This window comes from Ostrea edulis, chromosome 6, assembly GCF_947568905.1.
Source record: "Ostrea edulis chromosome 6, xbOstEdul1.1, whole genome shotgun sequence".
NCBI classification, from domain to species: domain Eukaryota; kingdom Metazoa; phylum Mollusca; class Bivalvia; order Ostreida; family Ostreidae; genus Ostrea; species Ostrea edulis.
This window is the reverse complement of record NC_079169.1, coordinates 78,451,851-78,478,598: the sequence shown is the minus strand read 5'-3', so window position 1 is coordinate 78,478,598 and position 26,748 is coordinate 78,451,851. Positions and strand designations below refer to the sequence as shown.

At 36.1% G+C, this 26,748-nt stretch overlaps 1 protein-coding gene across 1 annotated transcript; it reads right to left on the bottom strand.

Annotated features, from left to right (window-relative positions):
• Positions 1-1,999: 1,999 nt before the first annotated feature.
• LOC125647362 (uncharacterized) lies at positions 2,000-25,103 on the bottom strand. The gene is made up of 4 exons (XM_056140890.1): positions 24,910-25,103; positions 22,502-22,954; positions 17,558-17,795; positions 2,000-2,677 (listed from the first exon to the last, which is right to left on the bottom strand). Exons 1-4 carry the CDS (start codon positions 25,063-25,065, stop codon positions 2,223-2,225), a joined length of 1,302 nt encoding a protein of 433 aa, XP_055996865.1. The 5' UTR covers positions 25,066-25,103; the 3' UTR covers positions 2,000-2,222.
• Positions 25,104-26,748: the final 1,645 nt, after the last annotated feature.

The window sequence follows — 26,748 nt, the reverse complement described above, 5'->3', positions numbered from 1 at the left end:
ATAGGGAAAATCTTTAAGAATCTTCTCCTCAAGAACCACTGTGCCAGAAAAGCTGAGATTTATATGAAAGCTTCCTGATATAGTACAGATTCTAAATTGTTAAAATCCTGGCCCCCGGGGGTCGGATGGGGCCACAATAGGGGATCAAAGTTTTACATACAAATATATAGGAAAAATCTTTAAAAATCTTCTTCTCAAGAACCACTAAGCCAGAATAGCTGATATTTACATGAAAGCTTTCTGACATAGTGCAGATTCAAGTTTGTTCAAATCATGGCCCCTGGAGGTAGGATGGGGCCAAAAGGGGGGATCAAACTTTTACATACAAATATATAGGGACATTCTTTAAGAATCTTCTTCTCAAGAACCACTGAGCCAGAAAAGCTGATATTCACATGAACAGCTTTCTAACATAGAACAGAGTTAAGTTTGTTCAAATCATGGCCCCCTGTTGTAGGATGGGGCCACAATAGGGGATCAAAGTTTTACATACAAATATATAGGATTTAAAAAAAAAAAAATCTTCTCAAGAACCACTGAGCCAGAAAAGCTGATATTTACATGAAAGCTTTCTGATATAGTGCAGATTCAAGTTTGTTCAAATCATGGCCCCTGGGGGTAGGATGGGGCCAAAAGGGGGGATCAAAGTTTTACATACAAATATATAGGAAAAATCTTCAAATATCTTCTTCTCGTGAACCATTGGGCCAAAGAAGTTCACATTTACATGAAAGCTTTCTGACATAGTGTAGATTCAAGTTTGCAAAAACTATGGCCTCCAGGGGTAGGTTGGGGCCATAATAAGGACTACAGTTTTACATGCAAATATATATAGAAAGTCTTCTGATATGGACCAAGGTGACTCAGGTGAGCGATGTGGCCCATGGGCCTCTTGTTATACATGCACATATTATATATTTACATTAACTTCCAGTGCCCGTGGACGACACCAGAAATTACTGAAGAGGGTTCGGAACTGAAAGCATCGCTGGAAGATGGAAAGGACATCTGGGACGTCACAAAGCGTTCGGACAGTGATGAAAACGACAATGACGTAGAAGAGTGAGAAAGCCTGAGTGGATGTGAAAGAGGGTGTGTGTGTGTGAAAGGGGTATGTGTGTGAAAGAGGGAGAATGTGTGTGTGAAAGAGGGTATGTGTGTGTGTGTGTGAAAGAGGGAGTGTATGTGTGTGTGTGTGAAAGAGGGTATGTGTGTGTGTGAAAGAGGGAGAATGTGTGTGTGTGTGTGTGAAAGAAGGTATGTGTGTGTGAAAGAGGTTATGTGTGTGAAAGAGGGAGAATGTGTGTGTGTATGTGTGTGTGAAAGAGGGAGAATGTGTGTGAGTGGGATAGGGTGTGTGTGTGAGGGAGAGAGAGTCAGTGTGTGAAAGAGAGAGATTGTGTCCGAGAGAAAGGTGTGAGTGTATGTGAAGGAAAGTGTGTATGTGAGAGAGAGAGAGAGTTAGTGTGTGTGTGTGTGTGTGTGTGTGTTAGAGAGGGTGTCTGAGAGAAAGTGTGTATGCGTGTGAGGGAAAGTGTATGTGTGTGTGTGTGCAAGAACGAGTTAGTGTGTGAAAGAGAGAGGATATGTGTGACAGATATTATGTGTGTGATAGAGATGCATGGTGTGAGTGAGAGAGAAAAAGGGAGTGCGTGTGTTAAGGAAGGTGTGCTAGAGAGGGTCTGTGTGGAAGAGAGGGTGTGTGTGATAGAGAGGGAGTATGTGTAAAGGAGAGAGAGAGAGGGTGTGTGTGAGGGAGAGAAAGAGGGAGAGTGTGTTTGTAAGAGAAAAAGGATGTGTAAGGGAGAGGGAGAGGGTGTGTGTGAGGGAGAGAGATGGTGTTTGTGAGGAAGAGAGAGAGGGTGAAAGAAAGGGTGTGTGTGTGTGAGAGAGAAGATGGGAGAGAGAGAGAGAGAGAGAAGTGTGTGAGAGTATGCGTTTGTTTGACAGAGTTAAAGTTTGAAGAGCAGCTCTATCATTCCTAGTCTTGTACTAAACATTTTTGGTACTTAAGTATAAGCTTTATTAGTAATGTCAATATGTAAAATAAATACGAAAATACTGTTCTATACATTCCCAGAATCAAAAACTCAAATTAAAAGGTACGAAACCCATATGCTACACACTCAAATGCTTGAATTTAAAGAAACGATAAAAAAGCATTTTCTAATTAACTTTTCCCTGTTACTATAACTGTTGGTTTCCACAGAACAGAATTGTTTCTACAGTCTAAGTTTCCCTTTTAAAATACGCACTGGTGGAACTGTATTAAAATCGTCAGAGTTGTTCAATTCATACAAATAAACATCCAGGTTTTCGTCGATGACAAGAAACGCGTCCACATTATTCTGACCGGTAATAGCGACAACGCCTTCCGGTAGATTGTACCAGGGGTTGATTGGTCTACTGTTACTGTCCATATTCGATGTGTCATTAATGAATAAACTTCCTTCTTTGGGTGACTGATTCCTGTAGAATCGCATCATAGAAGATTCTTTGAAGAACATGGCCTGTGCCCCGTGTCCCCTGTAGACTGCCCATTGTAAGTTACCGAAGTTATTTGTCATTGTCGAATGTACGTTGTTCTGAATATAGTCGCCTTTGCTTTTCGGATAGTCACCGACTGATACAATATTCCCGCTATTTTTCTGCCATCTGTAAACTTGATCGTCAGCATCTGAAATTATACAAGAAATAAAGCCCAATTGAAAACGTATATTTCAAATTCATGCAGTTATGACCTCTATCATGTGATCAGGTCTGAGATTTAAACAATTTTCATTTTACGATCATACACTTTCCAACCATGAAGAATAAACTCTAGGAAATCAGTGATTTCAGCATGCATGGTGATTCGGTACGTTTCATAAAAATCTTTAAAATTGCCACTTTGCTTGATATTCTATTTTTAACACAAGATTGTTAATGTCTATTCTGTGTTATGAGTCAGAATAAATGGTGTTTGAAAACTAATGTTTTGGATCAGAATGCTCTAGATAAGACCAGCAGAAATAAATCATAAACAATTCAAAGATTTGAAAATCTTCTTTTACAATTATTTGCAGAAAATACACGGGTATCAATGAAAAATTACTAACTTACTGTAGGTCTAATCAAAGTTCAAAAAACACTATGTTTATTTCCCGTCGAGCTGAATCACGCCTGCTAATCGATCACGCAAGATCATGAATACCGAGTTAGTGGAACTCTCTTGTAAAGAAGTCCGGAAAAGCGTGTCGATCTTGGGCATTTTTTGTTTATTCAAAACATGGGATCGGAAGACGATTTAACATCCATGTGCTTTCCGCAATTAAAAGCAGTTTTAAATGAAAGGTGTGTAAAAACGTGTGGATACATGCAGGAAAAATGAAATCCTAAATTAGCTCGCGAAGCTATATATTTTGACGCAAGATCTTCTCAGCTTTGGGAATTTCCTGGCTGACAGCAGTGGGGGGAAAATCCACCACATTTCCATTAAAATCTATCATTTGTGAATATTTCTGCGTATTATGTTTCTTTCTTGAATCATTACTACAGTCTAATGCAATGCAATGCAATGATAGTGCATCATTGATAAAATCGGGTGGATCGATCACGACAAAAGTTTCAGAACTGGTATTATTTACGAACATGCCCAAATTCTCTCATACTTTGGGTCTCGCGAGACTTTGAAAGGGGAAAGTAAAATTTAAAACCAAGACAGAAAAAGTAGTCGCGATCTTGCGTATTGCATAACAAGATATTATGTATAGAAATCAAAAGAGATCGATTTCCGGTTATGCAATCGATACCCAAATTTCACATGCATAGATGGCAAGTTGTCTCGATGCAAGCAATTGTTGAGATTTTAATCAAAATTTAAGAATGTGATTCGATGAGTAATTCTATTTTCTATTGTTTTACACTTGTAAAAAATGCAAGGGTGATCGATTAGCGACGATTTTTGTTCTGAAGCGAGGGTCGGTAGAGCGAAAACGCTGTCAGAGAATCGTATTTACCGACAGGAATTTGTGTTTATTTCATATTAAACATAACTGTCAATGCTCACCATTAGTTCGCAATATTTGCAACCTTTGCAGCAAAATTTGGACTTTGATTTGTGTATTATTTAGCAAATATACGATGAAAATGACGTCGCCTATGCAAGCGATCCAAAAGTTATGAAGGAGAATTTAGGTTATGCATGAGAGTAAGAAAAAAAGCTTCAAAAGTCATAATTTAATTAAGTTATTTAAAAGTAACTGTTAATGTTTTTATGAACTAACCTTCAGAGATTTTATAAATCAAAGTACAAGAAATTGATATGCGAGTTGAACTTGTGAAAAATTGAAAGAAAAAGAAAATTCATCAATTATTGAAGTAATTCCGCTTTTATTGTGTGTACTTTTTTCAGTCCATCGGTTCAAAGTATACTGTGTACAATGAAGGCAACATACTTTATTCATTTACTTTTTACTTCATAAACTGTGTTTATTTTTGGTAAAGAACACTATGAAATTTAATGTGTATTCTGGAGACTCGGGCATGGTATGCAGTTAGTCTTAGCCTTTAACCCCTCTGATCATCATTAACGGCCCAGGTAGTATTAGCATGTCAAAGAAATAAAAAAGATCGCGATCACGATGCACATAAAAGATGAAAAAACTTAAACTTCGATTATATGATAATCGGTTTGTTTTTTGTTGTTACCTTTTAACTACAAATTGTCGAATGAAAAAGAAATATTATGTGGTGTTAAAATGTGAATCTACTAGTTTATAAGCAATACAAAATCCTTTTGCGGTTTCTACATGTTGGGCTGGGCAGATCAACTCTAAACAATTGTACTGTTAAATTTTGTTACCTGAAAAGTTTAGAATTAAATCTAGACTTTCTATAACAATATAGATTGTTATAAAGTTTTATAATAATATAGATTGTTATAAAGTTTAAAGTTCTTAAATTTAGCAGTATGATTTAGCACACCCCCCCCCCCATCTTAGTACTAGTGTTACAGCTACAAAACCCCCTGATTTTTAGGATATTTAATATAGTCACACATAAATACTCGTGCCGAAAAATTGAAATGAAACATGATTAATGAATGCTGTATTTGTAATCAGAGTAAGTACAATTATACGCAAGAATGAATATTGCCAATATCTGTTAATGTTTCATAATCCACAGACCTTATATTTCAAACATCATTTATATAAGTATCAATATATTGATTAGGATGCGATATATCAACAGTACTACATAGTAATACCTACTTAAAGTATATTTCACTTAGATTATCTTTACTAGCCAAAGTATATTGAAGAACAAACAAAAGACAACTTACTTTGAAGTGTCATAAATGATGAAAATCCATTACATACATTGTAGAAATATTGAGTGTAAAATAATATGGAATTTTAGTTTCATTCACTAGCAAAAAAAAAAAAAGAAACTGTTGGCGGAATGTGGTTACAAATATGAACTGAAGCCAATACTAGAAATAAGTGATTGCCAAGAGTTAGTTAGTCTCAGAAATGATTTATGTTTTCGGCATAATAGGTTTTTTTTCTTACTCTCATGCATAACCTACATGTAAATTCTCCTTCACATGTGAAGGAGAATTTACATGTAGGTTATGCATGAGAGTAAGAACATTTGGATCACTTGCATAAGCGACGTAATTTTCATCGTATATTTGCTAAATAATACACAAATCAAAGTCCAATTTTTGCTGCAAAGGTCGCAAATATTGCGAACTAATGGTGAGCATTGACAATTATGTTTAAAATGAAATAAACACAAATTCCTGTCGGTAAATACGATTCTCCGACAGCGTTTTCGCTCTACCGACCCTCGTTTCAGAACAAAAATCGTCGCTAATCGATCACCCTTGCATTTTATACGAGTGTAAAACAATAGAAAATAGAACTAGTAATCCTAATTGTTCGCGAACAATTAGAGGTCTTTCCACCTTTTCAGACATTCAAACAATGTCTCTAAATACAAACAAAACCTGTACTTTATATGCTTTAGACGGTATAAAAATTGCTTATTTTCAAAGTTTCTAGATGACCTTGACCTTGATCTAATTTTCAAGGTCAAAGGTCAGGGATCTCACTTCAGTTGGTCCTGTCTTCCTACAACAAATACTTTAGGAGTTATAAATTTCTACGCGAAATTTAAAATTTTAAGGGCATTAATTCCCGTTAGGGATCAACGAATCATCAAAAACAGGAAGTCATCTTTTACAATTGATCAGGCAATAAGTTTAGTGAACATTTCGTGTTCGTCCCATTTACGGTTTTCATACTATAATGATAACAATGGTTTTTACGCAAGTCGTAGTAAATCGAAGAAAGGTCAAAGTTCAGAGTCGTAATGCAATGCATTGACTTAAGTTGGTTCTTGACTAATTGTACATATTATACCTAATCTGTACTTTATATGCTTTAGACAGTGTGAAAATTGCTTATTTTCAAAGTTTCTAGATGACCTTGACCTTTGACCTTGACCTAATTTTCAAGGTCAAAGGTCAGGGGTGTCACTTTAGTTGGTCCTGTCTTCCTACGACAAATACTTTAGGAGTTGTAAATTTCTACGCGAAATCGAAAACTTTCAAGGGCATTAATTCCCGTTACGGATCGAGAAACCATCAAAAACGGAAGTCAACTTTTACAATTGATCAGGCAATAAGTTTAGTGAACATTTCGTGTTCGTACCATTTACGGTTTCCATACTGTAGTGATAACAATGGTTTTTACGCAAGTCGCTGTAAATCGAACAAAGGTCAAAGTTCAGAGTGGTAATGATATGCGTTGACTTAAGTTGGTTCTTGACTACTTGTGCATAGTATACCTTATCTGTACTTTATATGCTCTAGACGGTATGAAAATTGCTTATTTTCAAAGTTTTTAGATGACCTTGACCTTTGACCTTGACCTGATTTTCAAGGTCAAAGGTCAAGTATTCCATCCCAGTTGGTTCCGTCTTTCTACGACTTATATTTTAGGAGTTTTGAATTTTTCCGTAAAAATTGTAAACTTTCAGGGCCATTAACTCCCTTTAGGGATCACTGAAAACTTAAAAGTAAACACTATCACGCTTCAGCTTGATCGACTAAAGAATTTAGTGAAAGTTTCATGCTCTTATCATTTACGGTTTTCGAGGTGAACCGATAACAAGGGTTTTTTGCGTAAAGTCCCATAAGTTCGTTAGGGGTCAAAGATCAAATACGCAGGGTGAGATCTGAGCATGTTTCGAGATGTCAAATATGATGGTCTACATTGTTTTTCGATAAGTCTTAAAACGTCAAAAGCTTCTCGCGGCGGAAAGAAAATAATAATAAACAGAACAATATCAAAAGGTCTTTCCACAGAAAGGTGGAAAGACCTATTAGTAATCCTAATTGTTCACGAACAATTAGAGGTCTTTCCACCTTTTCAGACATTCAAACAATGTCTCTGAATACAAAAAATCTGTACTTTATATGCTTTAGACGGTATGAAAAGTGCTTATTTTCAAAGCTCCTAGATGACCTTGACCTTGACCTAATTTTCAATGTCAAAGGTTAGGAATGTCACTTCAGTTGGTCCTGTCTTCCTAGGACAAATGCTTTAGGAGTTGTAAATTTCTACGCGAAATTTAAAATTTTTAAGGGCATTAATTCCCGTTAGGGATCGACAAATCATCAAAAACAGGAAGTCCTCTTTTACAATTGATCAGGCAATAAGTTTAATGAAAATTTCGTGTTCGTACCATTTACGGTTTTCATACTGTAAGGATAGCAATGGTTTTTACGCAAGTCGCTGTAAATCGAAGAAAGGTCAAAGTTCAGTGTCGTAATGCAATGCGTTGACTTAAGTTGGTTCTTGACTACTTGTGCATATTATACCTTATCTGTACTTTATATGCTTTAGACGGTATGAAAATTGCGTATTTTCAAAGTTTTTAAATGACCTTGACCTTTGACCTTGACCTAATTTTCACGGTCAAAGGTCAGGGATGTCACTTCAGGTTGTCCTGTCTTCCTACGACAAATACTTTAGGAGTTGTGAATTTGTACGCGAAATCGAAAACTTTCACGGGGATTAATTCCCGTTACGGATTGAGAAACCATCAAAAACAGGAAGTCATCTTGTACAATTGCTCACGCAATAAGTTTAGTGAACATTTTGTATTCGTACCATTTACGGTTTCCATACTGATGTGATAACAATGGTTTTTACGCAAGTCGCTATAAATTGAAGATAGGTCAAAGTTCAGAGTCGTAATGCAAAGCGTTGGAATAAGTTGGTTTGTGACTACTTGTGCATACAGCACTTTATCTGTATTTTCTATGCTTTAGACTGTATGAAAAGTGCTTATTTTCAAAGTTTCCGGATAACCTTGACCTTTGGCCTTGACCTGATTTTCAAGGTCAAAGGTCAAGTATTCCATTCCAGTTGGTCCCGTATTTCTACGACTTATATTTTAGGAGTTTTGAATTTTTCCGTAAAAATCGTAAACTTTCAGGGCCATTAACTCCCTTTAGGGATCACCGAAAACTTAAAAGTAAACACTACAACGCTTCAGCTTGATCGACTAAAGAATTTAGTGAAAATTTCATGCTCTTATCATTTACGGTTTTCGAGGTGAACCGATAACAAGGGTTTTTTTGCGTAAAGTCCCTTAAGTTCGTTAGGGGTCAAAGATCAAATACACAGGGTGAGATCTGAGCATGTTTCAAGATATCGAATATGATGGTCTACATTGTTTTTCTATAAGTCTTAAAACGTCAAAAGCTTCTCGCGGCGGAAAGAAAAGAAGACAAATAATAATTAGAGGTCTTTCCACCTTTTCTGGATTTGTTTCTTGACCTTTGATCTTAATCCATTCTTCAGTAGGTCAAATGACCCCCCCCCCCCCGAAAATTGATTTAAGTAGGTCTTTCCACCTTTTCTGGATTTGTTTCTTGACCTTTGATCTTAATCCATTCTTCAGTAGGTCAAATGAGCCCCCCCCCCCCCCCCCCGAAAATTGATTTAAGAAATGAAACTTATAATTCTTTGTTTGATGCATGTATCAAACGAAACATTGGACGGAAAACTTCATCAATGCGCGTAGCGCATTGATGAAAAAGTTTTCCGTCCAATGTTTCGTTTGATACATGCATCAAACAAAGAATTATAAGTTTTATTTCTTATCATTTAATTCTGTTTTTAAGATAGAAAAACAAATAGTTTCTCCCATCAAAAAGCTTGAATTAACGTTTCTGAAATGGCGCGTAGGAATACATATAGGCAAGAATGAAAACAAAAACAAAACGGCATGGCTGTGCGTTCAGGTCAGGAACAGTTACTGTGCAGATTTAAATGGATTATACGCCAAATTTAAGGTGCAATGGTTAAAAGCTGAATTAAATATAAAGGAAGATAACAAGTGGTGACTGGATTTATGCTGCATCGTGTTGGAGGAGACGTTAAACACTGGTTGTGTCGTTGGAACGGTGGAATGTAATTCGGCTCCATTTCAATATCGAGGAAAACGTTCAAAACGCACTCGTTGACTGAGCCCCATATAACGCAGTTCAATTTCATTGATATTTACCAGATCAGAAGTCGCCACTTGCTCCGTCATGTTATCGATCTCGTAAAGCAGACGATTCATACCGGGAACTCATGTAATCTGTCTACTTCTACCAGTAAGTGGTCTACGTCATCAAATTGACTATTCTGCTACGTCATCGCCTATGTATGTTGTTTCTTTAAATTAATTTGTATTTTATTCATATCTTTAGTTGTGCTAATTTTTGATAGCAATGAAAAACAAAAATCAAACAAATGCATTTCGTTATATATAATGCTTGTGTGGAAAATCCCGTTCTATAAATAGCGCTAAAATTAGAACGGGGAAGACGCATTCCAGAGAAAAGTAGTCCCGCGTGCTTAGTGCAGATGAACTCCGAACGAAATTTTGACAGAGAAATCAAACGAATCTTTCAACCAATCAGCATCGTTTATAAGTCATCACTTTAAAAGTTATTAAATGATTTGGCTAGAAAAGAAATTCAAATTTGCCGCCTAAATTTGATTGTTGAAGTGTGTTCAATGCTCGGTTTCGCATTAAGTACCCGTCAAATTTTGGGGGGAAAAGGGGTGTGGGTGTTGGGTAGCCAGCACATATGCACATATCAGGTAAAAGTGTAATAGGACTTGTGCAGGTGTTTGGGGTGACTTTGGACCTGTTAGATATGATATTTGGAGGTGCAAAGAAACCGGATGTGACATTTTTAGAGATTGTAGCTGCTCGTGCATGCTGGGAGTCTACAAGCCTCATGTTGATGTTGTGAAGATGCACTGGATTTTACCGTGTGTGTTGTGGATTGTGGAATTTAATATACAGTTTGTAATTGCTCATCCTATGTGTTCTAATTCACGGAGACAATGTCTTTCAGTCATTTCACCCAAGGAAGCATGCATATACGGATTTAGGCTTTCAAAACAAACAACCAAAATGGCGGCCGGTGAATTAGAAAGTTTCTGAGAGTAGGATCTGAACGGAGAATAGGAGTACTGCATCCCATCTGATCCTGCAGGTAAGTGTTTATTTGTTTACAATGACAGTCGGGATGGAATGCCAATGAGTTCAACTGTCGAGTAAAGTTGCATCATCATTATCATAAAAAAAACAACGACAACTGAACTTAGTCTTTATTTTGATGCAGGCAGATATTGATATCTTTTCTTGAATGCAAATGCAATTAATGTTTGATTTACAAGACAGTCAAGAAATGGAAGAAATTGGTGTAGGTCAGATGTGTAGGTGTAGGTCAGATTAGCTAGAATCCTGTTGTTGCATGGATGAGACCGGTCAAAATAGTGTAAACAGCTGATCACAGACAGATCACTTGAAGGGTGGGTGATTTCTTCCTTGGGGACGACAGGCGTGATGGGTGGGTTTGCCTTACTCGTGGAGACTGGCCCCTTGATGTGTGCCTTTGACCTTGACCCACTTTCAAGGTCAAATCTAAAAAACCTATGGAAGAGAAAGTGTGACATTGACCTTTGACCTTGACGTCATTTCGAAGGTCAGAGAGGTCACGGGGCTTCGTTTAAGTGGTCCCGCGTCTCTATCTACATCCGTGAAAAAGTTATGGGCTCCAATGACGACTTCGGAGACTTTAGGGGGCGGGAACCGTGCTCCAGGGTTTTCGATTTCCCTCGGTCAACTTCTCGATGCAAGGGGGTTTTATCGTGAATTCTTCGGCGAAGGTATCGCGTCTCCACGACTTGCGGTCTAATAGGAGTAGCGATAACGGGGTTTTCGACCTTAAGTCGCCGACATTCGCAGAGTGGTCAAAGTTCAGACTTGTAATTCATAATACCGAAACCAGTCCAGAATTCCATGCTGACCCATATGGTATTTCACTGCTATCTGAAGCGGGAAAGAGGGTATAAAAAGTGCCATTTTCTGGTCTTTTCGGATGACTTTGACCTTGACCTATTTTTCAAGGTCAAGGTCACCCAACCCGTTCCAGTGGGTTCGGTGTCTCTACGACGAATACTTTAGGAGTCGACAATTTCTTACGCATAAACCGTAAAACATGAGGGGTACTAACTTCCTGAAAGGGGCCTCGAATCCTTTGGTTGGATTCCCATGTCAATTGGACCAAGTCACCTCTATGTTCTAAAAAAGGTCGGATGCTCCTATCATTCACGGTTTTCGAGAAGAACGGATAACAAGGGTTTTTCGCGTAAAGTCCTCCAAGTTCGTTAAAGGTCAAATTTCAGTTATGCAGGGTCAAATCTGAGCATGTTTTGAGATGTCGAAAAGGATAGTCTACATTGATTTTCGATAAGTCTTAAAAGACGTCAAAAGCTTCTCGCGGCGGAAAGAAAAGAAGACAAATAATAATAATAATAAACAAAACAATATCAAAAGGTCTTTCCACAGAAAGGTGGACAGACCTAATAATAATAAACAGAACAATATCAAAAGGTCTTTCCACAGAAAGGTGGAAAGACCTAATAATAAACAGTAGAATCACTAGAAGGTCTTCCGTTGGTAACGGAAGACCTTAATAATAATAATAAGAAGAAGAAACAGAGTAAAAACAATATGTTCCCAAACTTTCTTGGGGAACATAAAAATGGCTTTAATTTATGACCAAGCAAGTAGCAGTGGTGGATTCTATTTTTTTTTTTTTACATGTAATATGCAAGAGAGGAATTTGTCTGTGGTAATTGTAGACAGTTTTTTTCCCGGTTCCATACAGCGAATTGCAGTGAATAAAAAGATATTTAGTTGACATAATTTATAGATCATAGAATTAGAGCAGGTGTTGTATCTGCGTGGTTTCTGGAATCACGTTCGCGGTATCGTGGGACTGCCAGGAGAGGAAACACTAATTAATATCAATATATAATGGTAATACGACATTTTTTTTTTCCATTTCAGTTTCATTCCTGTCCACTTTTCAAGGTACTTCAAACGAGTCCATTTATTTTTATCGGTGTTCATTAAGAATTCAGAGGTTCTAGTCTTTTACCCAACATTTCTTGGAAGCTATGAGTAGATATTATTTATCATACTAAAAGTCAACATTTAACAAATGTAACATTTCATAAAGGTGTACTTTAAATGAGATCAATTCATCGTATTTTCAAGCATCTAGGGGCAATGAATATCAAATGATTATTTTGAAACAATTATTTGCCTTCACGGATGATTTGAAATGCTCTAGATTGCGTTTGATTTCTTTCTTATAACCCTTCCGCTAACGGCATATTATAGAGGTTTTTAAAGACTAAATGATAATATTCTTAAACTGATTTAAATCTACATGCATAATATTGCCTCGAGGTACCATCGTTCTCCATAATCTGTGAAAGTTTCATGAAAATCCATCCAACCGTCTCGGAGACGAAAGGGAAAATAATGATAATAATAATAACTAGACACTCATTACTAGTAATGAGTAGGTCTTCCGTTAGAACACTTCCGGTACACAGCTTTCTGTTCTTACGAGAATCATTCAAATATATCAGAGAATGTGCCTTTTCAAGACATGAGAGGTGTGCTAATGAAGTTTTCATCCATTTCTCGTAACTTCCGGTGACGGCCGGAAGTAATATTCAGATGTGTTTTTCCATAAACCACAGCGACTCTCTATTGTCTATATTCAATGAAAGTTTCACGTCTCTATTTGAAAGAGTTCTCAAGATAAAGAAGCAGACTAAAGAAAGAAAAAGTAGTGGCTTACTACCGACCGGAAGTGAATTTTGAAAAATAAAATTATCTGAACTCTAGATGTTGATACTGTTCTTAAGACATTTGAAAATCATATCAAACACTTGAAATATAAACGCGATTTATGGGGGGCGCAAAGATGAAAGGTATAAGAGTATTTTATCGAGAAACCGGAAGCAGCTGTTTTGACTACCGACGGGGTCAACATTCTTTGAATACTTTGAAAGAGACTTAATAAACTAGTGTAGGTTTCAATTTCAAAGAAAAAGTTTGAAATTAGTGATTCTTTCAATCACTTCCGGTTACGACCGGAAGTGATAACGAAAAACAAATTAATGTGCATGCACTATACAATCGAGAGATCTATAATACCTGAAAGTTTCATTTGTTCCTCTTTAGTCGTTTTTGAGATTACCCCCGGACAAGATGATTTTTTGAAAAATGGAAATCGGACATATCTTACGAACCTTGACCTAATTTTCAAAGTCAAAGGTCAGGAATGTCACTTCAGTTGGTCCTGTCTTCCTACGACAAATACTTTAGGAGTTGTAAATTTCTACGCGAAATCGAAAACTTTCAAGGGCATTAATTCCCGTTACGGATCGAGAAACCATCAAAAACAGGGAGTCATCTTTTACAATTGATCAGGCAATAAGTTTAGTGAACATTTCGTGTTCGTACCATTTACGGTTTTCATACTGTAGTGATAACAATGGTTTTGACGCAAGTCGCTGTAAATCGAAGAAAGGTCAAAGTTCAGAGTCGTAATGCAATGCGTTGACTTAAGTTGGTTCTTGACTACTTGTGCATATTATACCTTAGCTGTACTTTATATGCTTTAGACGGTATGAAAAGTGCTTATTTTCAAAGTTTTTAGATGACCTTGACCTTTGACCTTGACCTAATTTACAAGGTCAAAAGTCAGGGATGTAACTTCAGTTGGTCCTGTCTTCCTAGGACAAATACTTTAGGAGTTGTAAATTTCTACGCGAAATCGAAAACTTTCAAGGGCATTAATTCCCGTTACGGATCGAGAAACCATCAAAAACAGGAAGTAATTTTTTTACAATTGCTCACGCAATAAGTTTAGTGAACATTTCGTGTTCGTACAATTTACGGTTTCCATACTGATGTGATAACAATGGTTTTTACGCAAGTCGCTGTAAATTGAAGATAGGTCAAAGTTCAGAGTCGTAATGCAATGCATTGGAATAAGTTGGTTTGTGACTACTTGTGCATACAACACTTTTTCTGTACTTTCTATGCTTTAGACTGTATGAAAAGTGCTTATTTTCAAAGTTTCCAGATGACTTTGACCTGAGGTTCAATGTCAAAGGTCAAGTATTCCATTCCAGTTGGTTCCGTCTTTCTATGACTTATATTTTAGGAGTTTTGAATTTTCCCGTAAAAATCGTAAACTTTCAGGGCCATTAACTCCCTTTAGGGATCACCGAAAACTTAAAAGTAAACACTACAACGTTTCAGCTTGATCGACTAAAGAATTTAGTGAAAGTTTCATGCTTCCACATGTATTACTCAGTATGCCTATGCAGAGCACAGACTTATGTCTGACATTATCTAATGACATGCTGTTTGTACATGTTTTTAAGAAATAAGCTATCATTTTTGAATGAAGGGCGTTATAGTAGATTTGATCACGTACCAACTTCATGTCATATCCCAATAACATTAAAAAATGATATTTTATTTCTTATATTTTCTATTTTGATTTGTGTTCTTACCGAGCTTCCATGATTATGTAGCAGATGACCAAAATAACGATCGTAGAACATAAAATATAGTTCGTAAGAGTTTTATCGAATAAAAAATTAGGAACAATATCAAAGAGAATATAAGATATAGATATTTAATTGAAAATGTTAAAAAAAGACGAAACATGTGTAAAAATAAAGGTAATTTTGAGGGTAAAGTTAACTGAAATGACAAGAAGAGCGGAGTAAACTACATCCGTGGTGTGATTTGGTCGCGATCAGCGATGGAGAAACTGGCGTGGGTCTAGTTTACTAAGTTGAAAACGCAATTGTTGATCACAGATTTCGACAGAAATTCAACGGATCTGAGAGAATTGATGGTGGATATGATGGGTCAAGTTAACGTTGAGCTCTTAGTCAGGTTTTTGGAAAGAAACAACGGTATGTTCATCGTTAGGACTCGCGGTTGTAGCCATGCAGGAGACGATTCAAGACAGTAGGACAGATTTAGACCAAGTGCAGGTAGGTTGCGTCTTTTATTTACCTTCAGTTTGTGTAAAATAAAATAAAAATGAACTGACGGAGTTTTTGTTCACTTGAGAGATTTCTGTTGTAGGATTTTAATGTCAGAAGACTCGCACCGGTACCCTGACACGAACATGTAATTTTTCGAGCCTCGAAACCAGCCTCGCTTATAATCATGCCGAGTCATAGCCGTGATGGAAGTTGCCAGGAAACAACAGGTTAACTTATCATTATGAAGTAAATACATGTGGTCTTATAACTACATGTTTTCGCTTCCAATATCATAGAACTTTATTTTATAAATTCACCATGCAGAAGTTGCAGACGGTATTTAAAACTGTATAAATGAAACAACAGAAGGATATATGTTTAATGTTTCTCTTTTATAAATTGATGAAATTCTTATTTTTTACAAAATAAACTGTATAAATATCCTGCTGCGTTTATTTCTGTTATGATGTCATTGCAGTGGCGGATCCAGGGTTTACGAAAGGGTGTGTGTGAAAGTCAAGTATTAGCCAAAATGCTCAGCCATTTTGGGTGCCGATCTGGAATTTTACTAATCTGGAATTTTACTCACACTATTTCTATTATTTAAATTTGTGGCGAGAGGGGGGGGGGGTCTAAATCCCCCACTGCATTGCATAAGCAAGAAGCCAGGTGAAAATACAGGAACTGACTTTTGAAGCGGTGATTGTATTCATACGCAAGAACAAACTGATCACATGACCAATTTCATGTCACACGAACAAACTCCCCGTCGAGGCCTCATTACGTCACCTACGAATAGACCTCTCCTATGTGACGCAGCACAATATACAGATTTGTATATTGTGAGTCCGCGATTATCACGCAGGCAAATAACACTAAAGAAGTAGTTCGCAGTTAAAAGTTTGAAGATATTGATATTAAGAGCATTAATATAAAAGTATGGATTTTATTTTAAACATAAAATGATCAAAAGATCATCAAAAAGTAGGGAGACTCTGTTCAAATTATTGTGTAAAGTAATGAACTTGATGTTTACGTTCTTGTTTTGAAAGTTGTTTACGTTTGACGTTATGTTTTTTCGTCATTCTACAGTGACGTCACAGTATACGCGGCCTACGAAATCGCTATCCCATAATGCCTAAGTGGAAGAGTTTGGTTTGTGAGCAAACGAACTCTGGTGGAAGTTTGGTCACACGAAATTGAACATCAATTTCATTAGTACTGTCATATAAGGAAGTGCATTGGCAAATGTAAATATTTAGTGATTATTATCATTTTGATTAGTTTTTCGTACAAAACTGACATTAATATATATAGCTGACCATGGGTATGATGCATGTAACCCAAATTTGCCATTACGCATGCGTGTACATTTAATGCGAATTAGCTTCGCTTGGCGTTCACACGGAGTTAATGCGAAATTCGAAGTAAACTAATGCGCATTAAAATCTCCGTGTGAACGCAGTTCAGATTTAATTCGCATTAACTTACGTTTAATGCGAATTAAATTCTTCGTGTGAACGAGGCATAATATTGTTTGCTGCGAACATTCGCCAGAACCAGATTTCTTTCAATATGTATGCCAGAAATGTTTGCCAAAATTGTTTGCCGCAAATTCCAGAACTGTTTGCCGCAAACTTACCAGAACTGTTTGCCACAAAGATCATTTGTATGGCAATTATGAATTTGCAACAAACTTGCAGCAGACATTTGCCAGAGGTTTGCTGCAAACTTGCAGCAAATTTACCACAACTGTTTGCCAGAACCTTTGTATTTCGGTAAGGTTTGGTTTTAAATTTTACGTAAGAGACTAAAAGCTTGCGAAAATTTATGCATGTCTCCTGTAAATTGTGATGTCACTAAGTTCAGAATTATGTAAGTGGTTTAAGTGTTGGTGCACTAGCTGTAACACAATTCTAGAAGACAGGGACATATTTACATTAAACGTCCTTAAATGAAAGATTTTACAGGTTTATTACCTCATCATGAGAGCCGTAAACGTTTCCTACACTAAAATGATGGGTCTAGTTTATGATAACAATGTAATTAAAACATGCACAAATATACCGGTATGCTTATTTGGCAAATCAAGGAATTGTAAGAAAAATATCAAATATACATACTTGTAAACAGGTCAAAATTATCATTGTTGTACGTCATCAGAGCACTCCATGTGTTTACGTCAGGGAGGTTGGCGAATCCTTGAAACAAGTCGCTTACGGTCATGTTCCTGCACGCCCCTGTAGTGAGAGAGTCTGCAGTGTCATACAGATGCACTCCGTTGGTGGTAACCACGGCAATGTCATGCTGAGAGTTGGCGTTACACAAGTTGTTGACGTTGTTTATCATGTCGATGATCGTCTGAAAATAAAAGTGAAGTTGACTACAATGTTGCCGATGATCGACGCTTCTTATTTAGCAAAAATACCATAGCCCAAGTTACGTATACTTATGATTATTGTTTGAAAGCGAAATCTCTATTTTTCTGTAATAATAATTTATTGTCGTAGATTTTTGCTGTACATCTTGGTACTTAATGAATTAGAAAGTCAATATTTTTAAAAATTTTGAATTTAGAAAGTCCATTAACTTGACAGTAACAGTGCTACATTTAACTCTGGACACGACAAAAGTCCGGAGTTTCGCCAACCCTTTTATCAAGGATACAAATAAACCCTTTACAAAAAAAGATGGAATTTTATGTTCACAAGACATGCACCACAATTTACACATGTAACTATTGTAGTTTTTAAGATATTTCACCTGAAATAAAAAACAATCCCATGGGATTTTGGTGGGACTTTCACTCCCATCGGTGCTCCTACCAAAAATCCCATAGGAGAAAAAAAATCCACTTTCTCCCATAGGGTTTTAACTCCCATTTTTAAACTTAATATGGGATACAATGTTCCATAGGAGAAAATGTGCCATAATGAACATGAAATGGGAGTAAATATCCTATTTGAGCATGAATGGGAATAAATATCCCCCAAAAAACACAGGGTGGGGATTTTTATCCCATGAATATAGTAGTAAAACAGAAAATTGTATCTTAAAGAGTGTTGTTTTTCATGATTCTTAAAAATATACTTACAAGCCAAAGAATGACATAAGTCATTAACTTTATATATAGTAATTATAAGCTTCTATATGTGGGCCTAGGTGTGAATAAATGTCTAAAGAACATGAGAAATAATATAAGATATTAGACCTCTGCATTACTAAACTCTTTCCCATGCAATTTCAATTGTAAACATATACCCCTTTCATATCAAATATCAGTATTAAATTGGACGGGACTATATTATTAATTGCAACTAGAACACTATTCATGAAATATTCATTCGCATGCTGTTGCTCACATTTACAATTCACAACCTTTCATAGGTCGTCAGGTGTGAATATGTTCATGCCATTTATACAGTAAAATAAAACTCCACTTTTGATAAATTATCCGCTTCTTCCAGCATTTTAACAGTTTCTGTTGGAGATTTCTGGAGTGTGACACAAAATTTTATGGCCATTCGCTGCTCCGTGATTTCCCACACGTTGTTTCTTAACTTCACGAAAGAGAACTTCCTGCTTTCTTTAATCGATTTCCATTAAACGCCTTGACAGATTACGTCAAAAAGTCGCTTGTAAAATGATGCAATAATTCTCTACTAGAAAGTATAAATTTCATTCTGTTTTATTGCCATTTTTGAGAGATTGGACATTTAACATTATATGATGAATTTTTGTAAATAACAAAATTTTACCATGCGCTGTGAACTCATCTTTCGGTTTTAATTTTTGAAATATTTTCTGATATATTGTAAAATGTCTTAATTATTTCCAGTATAATTAAAATGATTTATTGTCTGCTTATGTCGACCAATTTTGGATATGATATGACGTTCAGTTAAAAGTTATAGGAAAAATTTACGCATTTGTTTTAATGACCCTCGTACATGTACGTAACGGTAGTGAAAAGTCAACTTGATCAATTTAAATCTTCACAATCACAATGAAAATATTTCATTATTCTTATGAATAGAAGTTAAAGAAAATTACCTTTTTCAAGAGCTACCGCCTTACAAAGACTGTTATGAGATTCACTGTTAAACTAAATGTATTGATCAATGAACCGCTTTATGTATAACAAGCAAGTATACAATGAAAAAGTGAAGATAACAAACAGTGATCAATTTCATAAATTCTATAAAGAATACAAAATTGAATGAAGGGCAGGCAAGGACCCCTGGACACACCAGAGCTGGGACCAGGTGTCTAATAGAAGTAAGCATACCCATTCCCTAATCCATGTTGACCGGTCACACTCGTCGTCAGCCCTATTTACATGTATCAGATAAATGGAGTAATCCGTAGTCAAAATCAGTATCTGAAGAACGACATAAAAATTGATATGAAACATGTCGGTTAGCATTCGAGCTAATGACAGGTTCTTTTTGCAAATTAGGTCGTGTATCGAATCCGCTAAGCGAAATACACACCATTTGCAGGTGATAATGGAATATCGCTACATAAATATGGGAAGTTTAAGATGGAGTTGTGAATTCATCCCGTTTGTCATAAAGTTGAATCGTTAGTTTGCCGATAACGTATATATCTGTATATATATATATATATATATATATATATATATATATATATAGATATAGATAGATAGATAGAATCGGCATTTGAATGAGGGTAAATATTGTAAATTGAAAAAGTGAAAATAAGAACAGTGATCTCACAATCCCTATAAAGAATGCAGAATTAAGAATAGGGCAAATACGGACCCCTGGATATACCAGATGTGGGTCAGATGCCTAGGAGGAGTAAGCATCCATGTTGACCGGTCACATCCGATGTGAACCCTACATGTATATCTTGATCAGGTAAATGGAGTAATCTGTAGTCCAAATCAATATGTAAAGAACGGTATAACAATTGATATAAAACACGTCAGACAGAATGCGACCTAATGGCAGGTTGCATTTGTAAGTTAAATCGTTATAACAACTATAGAAATACGTCATATTTCAAATTTGCGAAATCCATCATATTTCCTGGTCCATTGGATGACTTTAATAGAATCATTTTCCACATCTTCAAATTAAATTACTACAATTATTCACAAACCACCTAAATGAAACTTATTTGTATCTATACTGACAAAAACAGTACTCCAAACGGCTACAAATAATGACCAATGTGGGTTGTAAATCGGGAATACACATATACCTTGCATGAGTATAAAATTAGTTTTCAGCTTTTATAACCACTTTCATATAAAGCAAAATTTCCTCTTACAAGTGTTCGCCTGGAAACTGATTCTAGAGTAGAATTTCCTTTGTGAAAATTCAACCTTAAGAGCCAGTTTTCTTGGAGAGAAATTCTGCGCTATTTTAACATTTCACAGCTTCTTAAGAATCACGTGACCGATTTCAATCAAACTAGCCACGAAGCATTCTTGGGTGCATCTTCGCTAGCCAAGGGTTTTCGGTCCACTCCGCTCCTCATGGGGAGCGGAGTGGACCGAAAACCCTTGGCTAGCGAAGATGTCTTGGGTGGAGGGGGCATATGTTTGTTCAAATGAAGAGTCATAACTCCTTTCAAAGAAAGATGATTAAAAGTTTTCATCTTAAAAACTACTCTACTAGAAAAACCAAGCATTGCATGAAAATTTTATAGACACGTTTAGTGAAGATTTTCTGCAATGGTGTGTTCCAATCATGGCCTTGGGACTATGGCAGATCCCCAGTAATGCAGACATGATGAAAACATTTTAGGATGACTCTTTTATCAAAGTATTCTTCAAAGAATTACATTATTGAAAGTAGACATTAACGGCAAATTGACAACTCAACTGTATGACAAACGGAATGATTTCAGCTTCTTCATCGTCAACTTCCCATATTTATGTAACAATATTCCATTATCACCTGCATATGGTGTTTATATATCTCAACTGATTCGATATGCAAGAGCTTGTTCTGCGTATAGTCAGTTTTTAAATCGAGGTAAGCTACTGAGAAACAAGTTGATGGTACAGGGATTTCAACAGTCTCGATTGAAGTCAGCATTTCGCAAATTCTATGGTCGTTATAACGATCTACTTCGTCAGTACAACCTCGCATTGAGTCAAATGCCGTCTGACGTGTTTCATACCAATTGTTAGGCCGTTCTTGGCACACTGATTTTAACTACGTATAACCAGGTTTACCTGATCAGGATATAGGGCTCACAGCGGGTGTGACCGGTCAACAGGGATACTTACTCCTCCTAGGTACCTGATCCCACCTCTGGTGTGTCCAGGGGTCCGTATTTGCCCAACTATCTATTTTGTATTGCTTATAGGAGTTATGAAATTGATCACTGTTCGTTCTCTTCACCTTGCATGCATATATGTAAACACATAGATTGTCGAATTCTTATGTAAAAATGCGTTGATTTCAGTGTGTTCAAATCATGAGCCCCTAATGAATATTCAGGTATCGAGTAATTGAATCGATGTTGTTTAAATATCGTAACATACCCCAGCAAAGGAAGATGTTATTTAAATATCGTAACATACCCCCAAAAAGGAGGATGTTGTTTAAATATCGTAACATACTCCAGCAAAGGAAGATGTTGTTTAAATATCTTAACGTACCCCCAGGAAAGGAAGATGTCTGAATATCGTAACATACCCCAGCAAAGGAAGATATTATTTAAATATCGTAACATACCCCCAAAAAGGAGGATGTTGTTTAAATATCGTAACATACCCCAGCAAAAGAAGATGTTATTTAAATATCGTAACATACTCCAGTAAAGGAAGATGTTATTTAAATATCGTAACATACCCCAGCAAAGGAAGATGTTGTTTAAATATCGTAACATACCCCAGCAAAGGAATATGTTGTTTAAATATCGTAACATACTCCAGCAAAGGAAGATGTTGTTTAAATATCTTAACATACCCCCAGGAAAGGAAGATGTTTGAATATCGTAACATACCCCAGCAAAGGAAGATGTTGTTTAAATATCGTATAACATACCCCAGCAAAGGAAGATGTTATTTAAATATCGTAACATACCCCAGCAAAGGAAGATGTTGTTTCTGTTGTTGAAGCAGTAGTCGTTGTTGACAACACAGGTGATGATGATGTTGAAGTCGGTGATGACGACGACGATGATGATGAAGATGATGTTGAAGTCGGTGCTGATGATGATGTTGAAGTCGGTGCTGATGATGATGTTGAAGTCGGTGCTGATGATGATGTTGAAGTCGGTGTTGTCGTAGATATTGTTGTGGTAGTTGTAACTTGTGCTGTTAATGCTGAAGTCGTTATCTCTTGAGACGATATTACCACTGAAGTTCCTTCAGTAACCATGAAACACATGGACGGGTCATCCACCATTACATACGGGTTCTCTGTAGAGGAGGCGGTGATTAAGGAACATATGCTTTCCTCTCCACGCTCAAGTTTTATGTTGTACATTATCGTGTTGCACTGTGGCGTCGTCAAACAACGAGCGGCACAATCAGTCTGCAGAGTGAGAGAAAAAATATTATCATGAAAAACCTAGCATATCCAATAAGTGCATTACCTTGATGTACAAAATATATGTTTTGTTCCAAAAATAAACTAGTATATATGGTCCAAGATAACAGGAGAAAATATGTGAATACAAATGTGAATGAGGCTTGAATTGAAGGTGAGAAAATCTACTGTATATCACTGAGTGTCAGAAAACAGAGACGGTTAAAAGACAACAACGGGCAAGTAACGGTCAGGAATATAGAGAAAATCTACTGTATATCACTGAGTGTCAGAAAACAGAGACGGTTAAAAGACAACAACGGGCAAGTAAAGGTCAGAAATATATCCCAGTTTTAAAATACCCGTGAAAGGTTATTTTATTTTCGGTAACGTATAATCAGCATGTTCCCAACCAATACTTCGTCTTGTCACAAATTACTTCGCCCATCTCGAAATGACATATAATGTAATCCAAGAGTAAATCGTTAATTCACCTCAAACCATATCATATTTTATTATTCAAATTTAATGTTTTAAAATATTTAAAAGATAAGTAATAAATTAATTATTTTTTCGGTATACCACGAAAAAAACAACAACGCAACAAAAAACCGGGAAACTGCGCATCATGCGCTACGCTAATGCAGATTTCCGTCTTCTTTTTTATTTCGTGGTATACCTCCATCCAACGAAAAAATAATAAATTCCTTCTTTAAAGAAAACTCAAGAAATCATTTATACCAATTCTCATTTAAAATGGACAAATACCGTCAGCACAGGTACAGAGGGATATCCCAAAATGATTAGACACTTTTCATAACAACAACATCCCGTGGGGATCCGGGTTAGAATAGGTCCTCAGTACCCCTTGCTTGTCGTAAGAGACGACTAAATAGGGCGGTCCTTCGGATGAGACCGCAAAAATCGAGGCCCCGTGTCGCAGCAGGTGTGGCACGATAAAGACCCCTCCCTGCTCAATGGCCGTAAGCGCCGAGCATAGGCCTAAATTTTGCAGCCCTTCACCGGCAGTGGTGACGTCTCCATATGAGTGAAATATTCTCGAGAGGGACATTAAACAATATTCAATCAATCAATCATAACAACAACCATGCCATTCAAATCCATGTACAGAATCAAAGTGCATTTTCCTCTCGTCTTTATTCATTTAAAGGTTTATTGAAATCAGGTGAATGTTGGAAATATAGCATTTTAAAATGATTTGACGGATTGCGATGTGAATAGAAAACAGATTTTGTTTACAAAACCGACACCAACGCATAGTCGGATGAATATCTAACCGTCCCAGAGGTTAAACGTACGTTCAAATATATAATCCACTGGTGGTCATTTTCCCATATATTTTTGTAAACAATTATTGATGTTGGTGAAATTATTTCAAAATTTATAGTCTTGAACATGGATAAGGAGATTTTATGCGAAAGCGTCTTAAAGGGACATGGACACGGTTGAGCTGAAAATTTTATTTTTCCATTTTTATTGTTTTTAAAATGCTTAACCAAAGTATTTCTAATGGTAAGCCAAAATTTGAATATCAGTTTTTGAGTTACAAGTGAGATACGGCACTATATACAATACTTTGTAAACAAGGCTCGTGTCATGTTTTTGTTTACATGTACATATAGATTGCTCAATAGAAAATAGCAAAAATATTTAAGTGTGATCAGAATTCACTTGTAAATTGAAAAATCTGCTTTAAACAAACATTTACTATTATATTTAACCTATGTAAACAAAAACATGGCGCGAGCAAAGAATTATGACCTCTGTATCTCCCATATACCTTGACAACTGACATTCAAATATTTGCTGACCACTAGAAATATCTTAGTTAAGCATTCTAAACATTAAAAATGGAAAAATAAAATTTGAAAACTTTCCGCTCAGATCGTGTCCATACCCCAGGATACAGGTAAACAACAATGCTTTATCCCGACACCTACCTTTGATTTTACATCAATGTTATTTCCCGAGAAATCGTGGTTTATTATACGCTTTCCGCACTGTCTATCAACTAAGTGCAGCTGCTGAATTGTTAAAGTACTGAAAACTAATCCGAATTTCAGAAAACCGAGAAGCGTGATCTCCCGTATGGCCATGATGTTAACTTCCAGAAGCTTGCCGAGGTAACTTCCAGAAGCTTGCCAATTCTTATTTAAAGGGGTTTAAAGACTCTTGGAAGCGCATCTGATAATGATGATCGGTGATTGTAAAGAAATATCGGCTTTTGGAAGTCGATAATATCAATTTAACCTCGTTAATTCCTCGATCTTTACTTTTTTATCTATCATTGTGAACTTGAATTTATTTTGCATACGAATAATCAGATAGAGTATTTCTTTTGATTTTCCAACGGTGCGTGCAAGTAATAAAGTTTATCACATTTGAAATAAGAATCGTTTATAAAGCACACCGATGAAGGCTGTATTGTCAATAGAATTCTTGACAAGCAAGAAACAAAATGGACTTGGGGCACTTCTGCCCAAACATCAAAATCCTAAATCTTACGAGGGGTGGGGGTGGGGTGGGGGGTTGATTCACTATATGTATCCTTCAGTTCAGCACTTCACACATCTACTATATTTCACAACTACTTTGAAAATATGTAGAAAAAAAAAATAAATGTGATAATCTTGCAACAATCCTAAGACCATCTAAGATTTGTCCCATTCTTTTGAAATCACTTTAAGTTCAATACATACTATAGAAAGAGGAAAAAATTAATTTAATTCCGGGAAATAACGAACATTTATATCAATCATATTAAACGATGAAATACATTTACAAAATTAAAAAAAATCCATTAACTTCAAGTGCATAGCGTTATAAAAATTATCAATTATTATATGATGGTCGAGGTGAAAATATTAAGACAATTTTTGCTTTACAATGTGAATTGAGATGTAAGGCAAACAATGCTTTCAGCTAAAATAAATAGATTAAAATGAATATACCAATATTGTTGATGATAATTATTTGGCCCCTTTCTATCATTTACATGACTGGAATGTACATGCAAATTGTTCTATCAAGGACAAATAATGGACAATGGTTAAAAAATAAGCCCGCCAAACATTTATCCGGAATATTTATCGATACATTATCATACGTTTTGTGCCAATCTTAAGACCATCCTAAGACATGTTGCTTGACGTCCTTAGATTGAGTCCGAATCCTAACTTAGAACTCAATCGAAAATATGTCTTATGACTTAAGGATGTCCAAAGATCATTCTAAGACATGTCTCAGTCCTAAGACACTTTTGAACACCAGGGCCCAGGCTTGCGGTAGTCCACATTCAACAAAACCAGGGTCTGATATAATATTTTCTAATCTTACAAACTTTTCTATTTGATAGATAAGATATTTAAATCATTTGGTATGTTTTTTATACCAATACATTCAAGTTGGATTTTTTGGGGCATAAAATACCATGGTAAACAATGTCAAATGCCTTTTGTAATTTCATCTTATATAATAAGCATTCCAGTATCAACATCAATTGCTGTATTACCTCTTATAAAACCAAATCAAGTTTATCAAACATTCTTCAGTAGAAAATTCTCCTCTAAAACAAGATTGGAACTCAAATCACATTCTGTTTTCTCTTAATAATTTTTCAAGTTGCGAATAAATGGCTTCCTGTAAAGTCTTAGAAACAATACCTAAAATACTGACCAGCCTATACCATCCCAACATCCAGTAGACTATCTAAAATACTGACCAGTCTATAATATCCCAACATCCAGTGAACTATCTAAAATACTTATCAGCCTATACCA

Coding starts and splice junctions, on each gene's coding strand:
- LOC125647362 (XM_056140890.1), bottom strand. CDS start 25,065: ATGGCCATACGGGAGATCACGCTTCTCGGTTTTCTGAAATTCGGATTA. Junction 22,955..24,909: donor ACATTGATGTAAAATCAAAG/GTAGGTGTCGGG, acceptor CTCACTCTGCAG/ACTGATTGTGCCGCTCGTTG. Junction 17,796..22,501: donor CAACATCTTCCTTTGCTGGG/GTATGTTACGAT, acceptor TTTTATTTTCAG/ACGATCATCGACATGATAAA.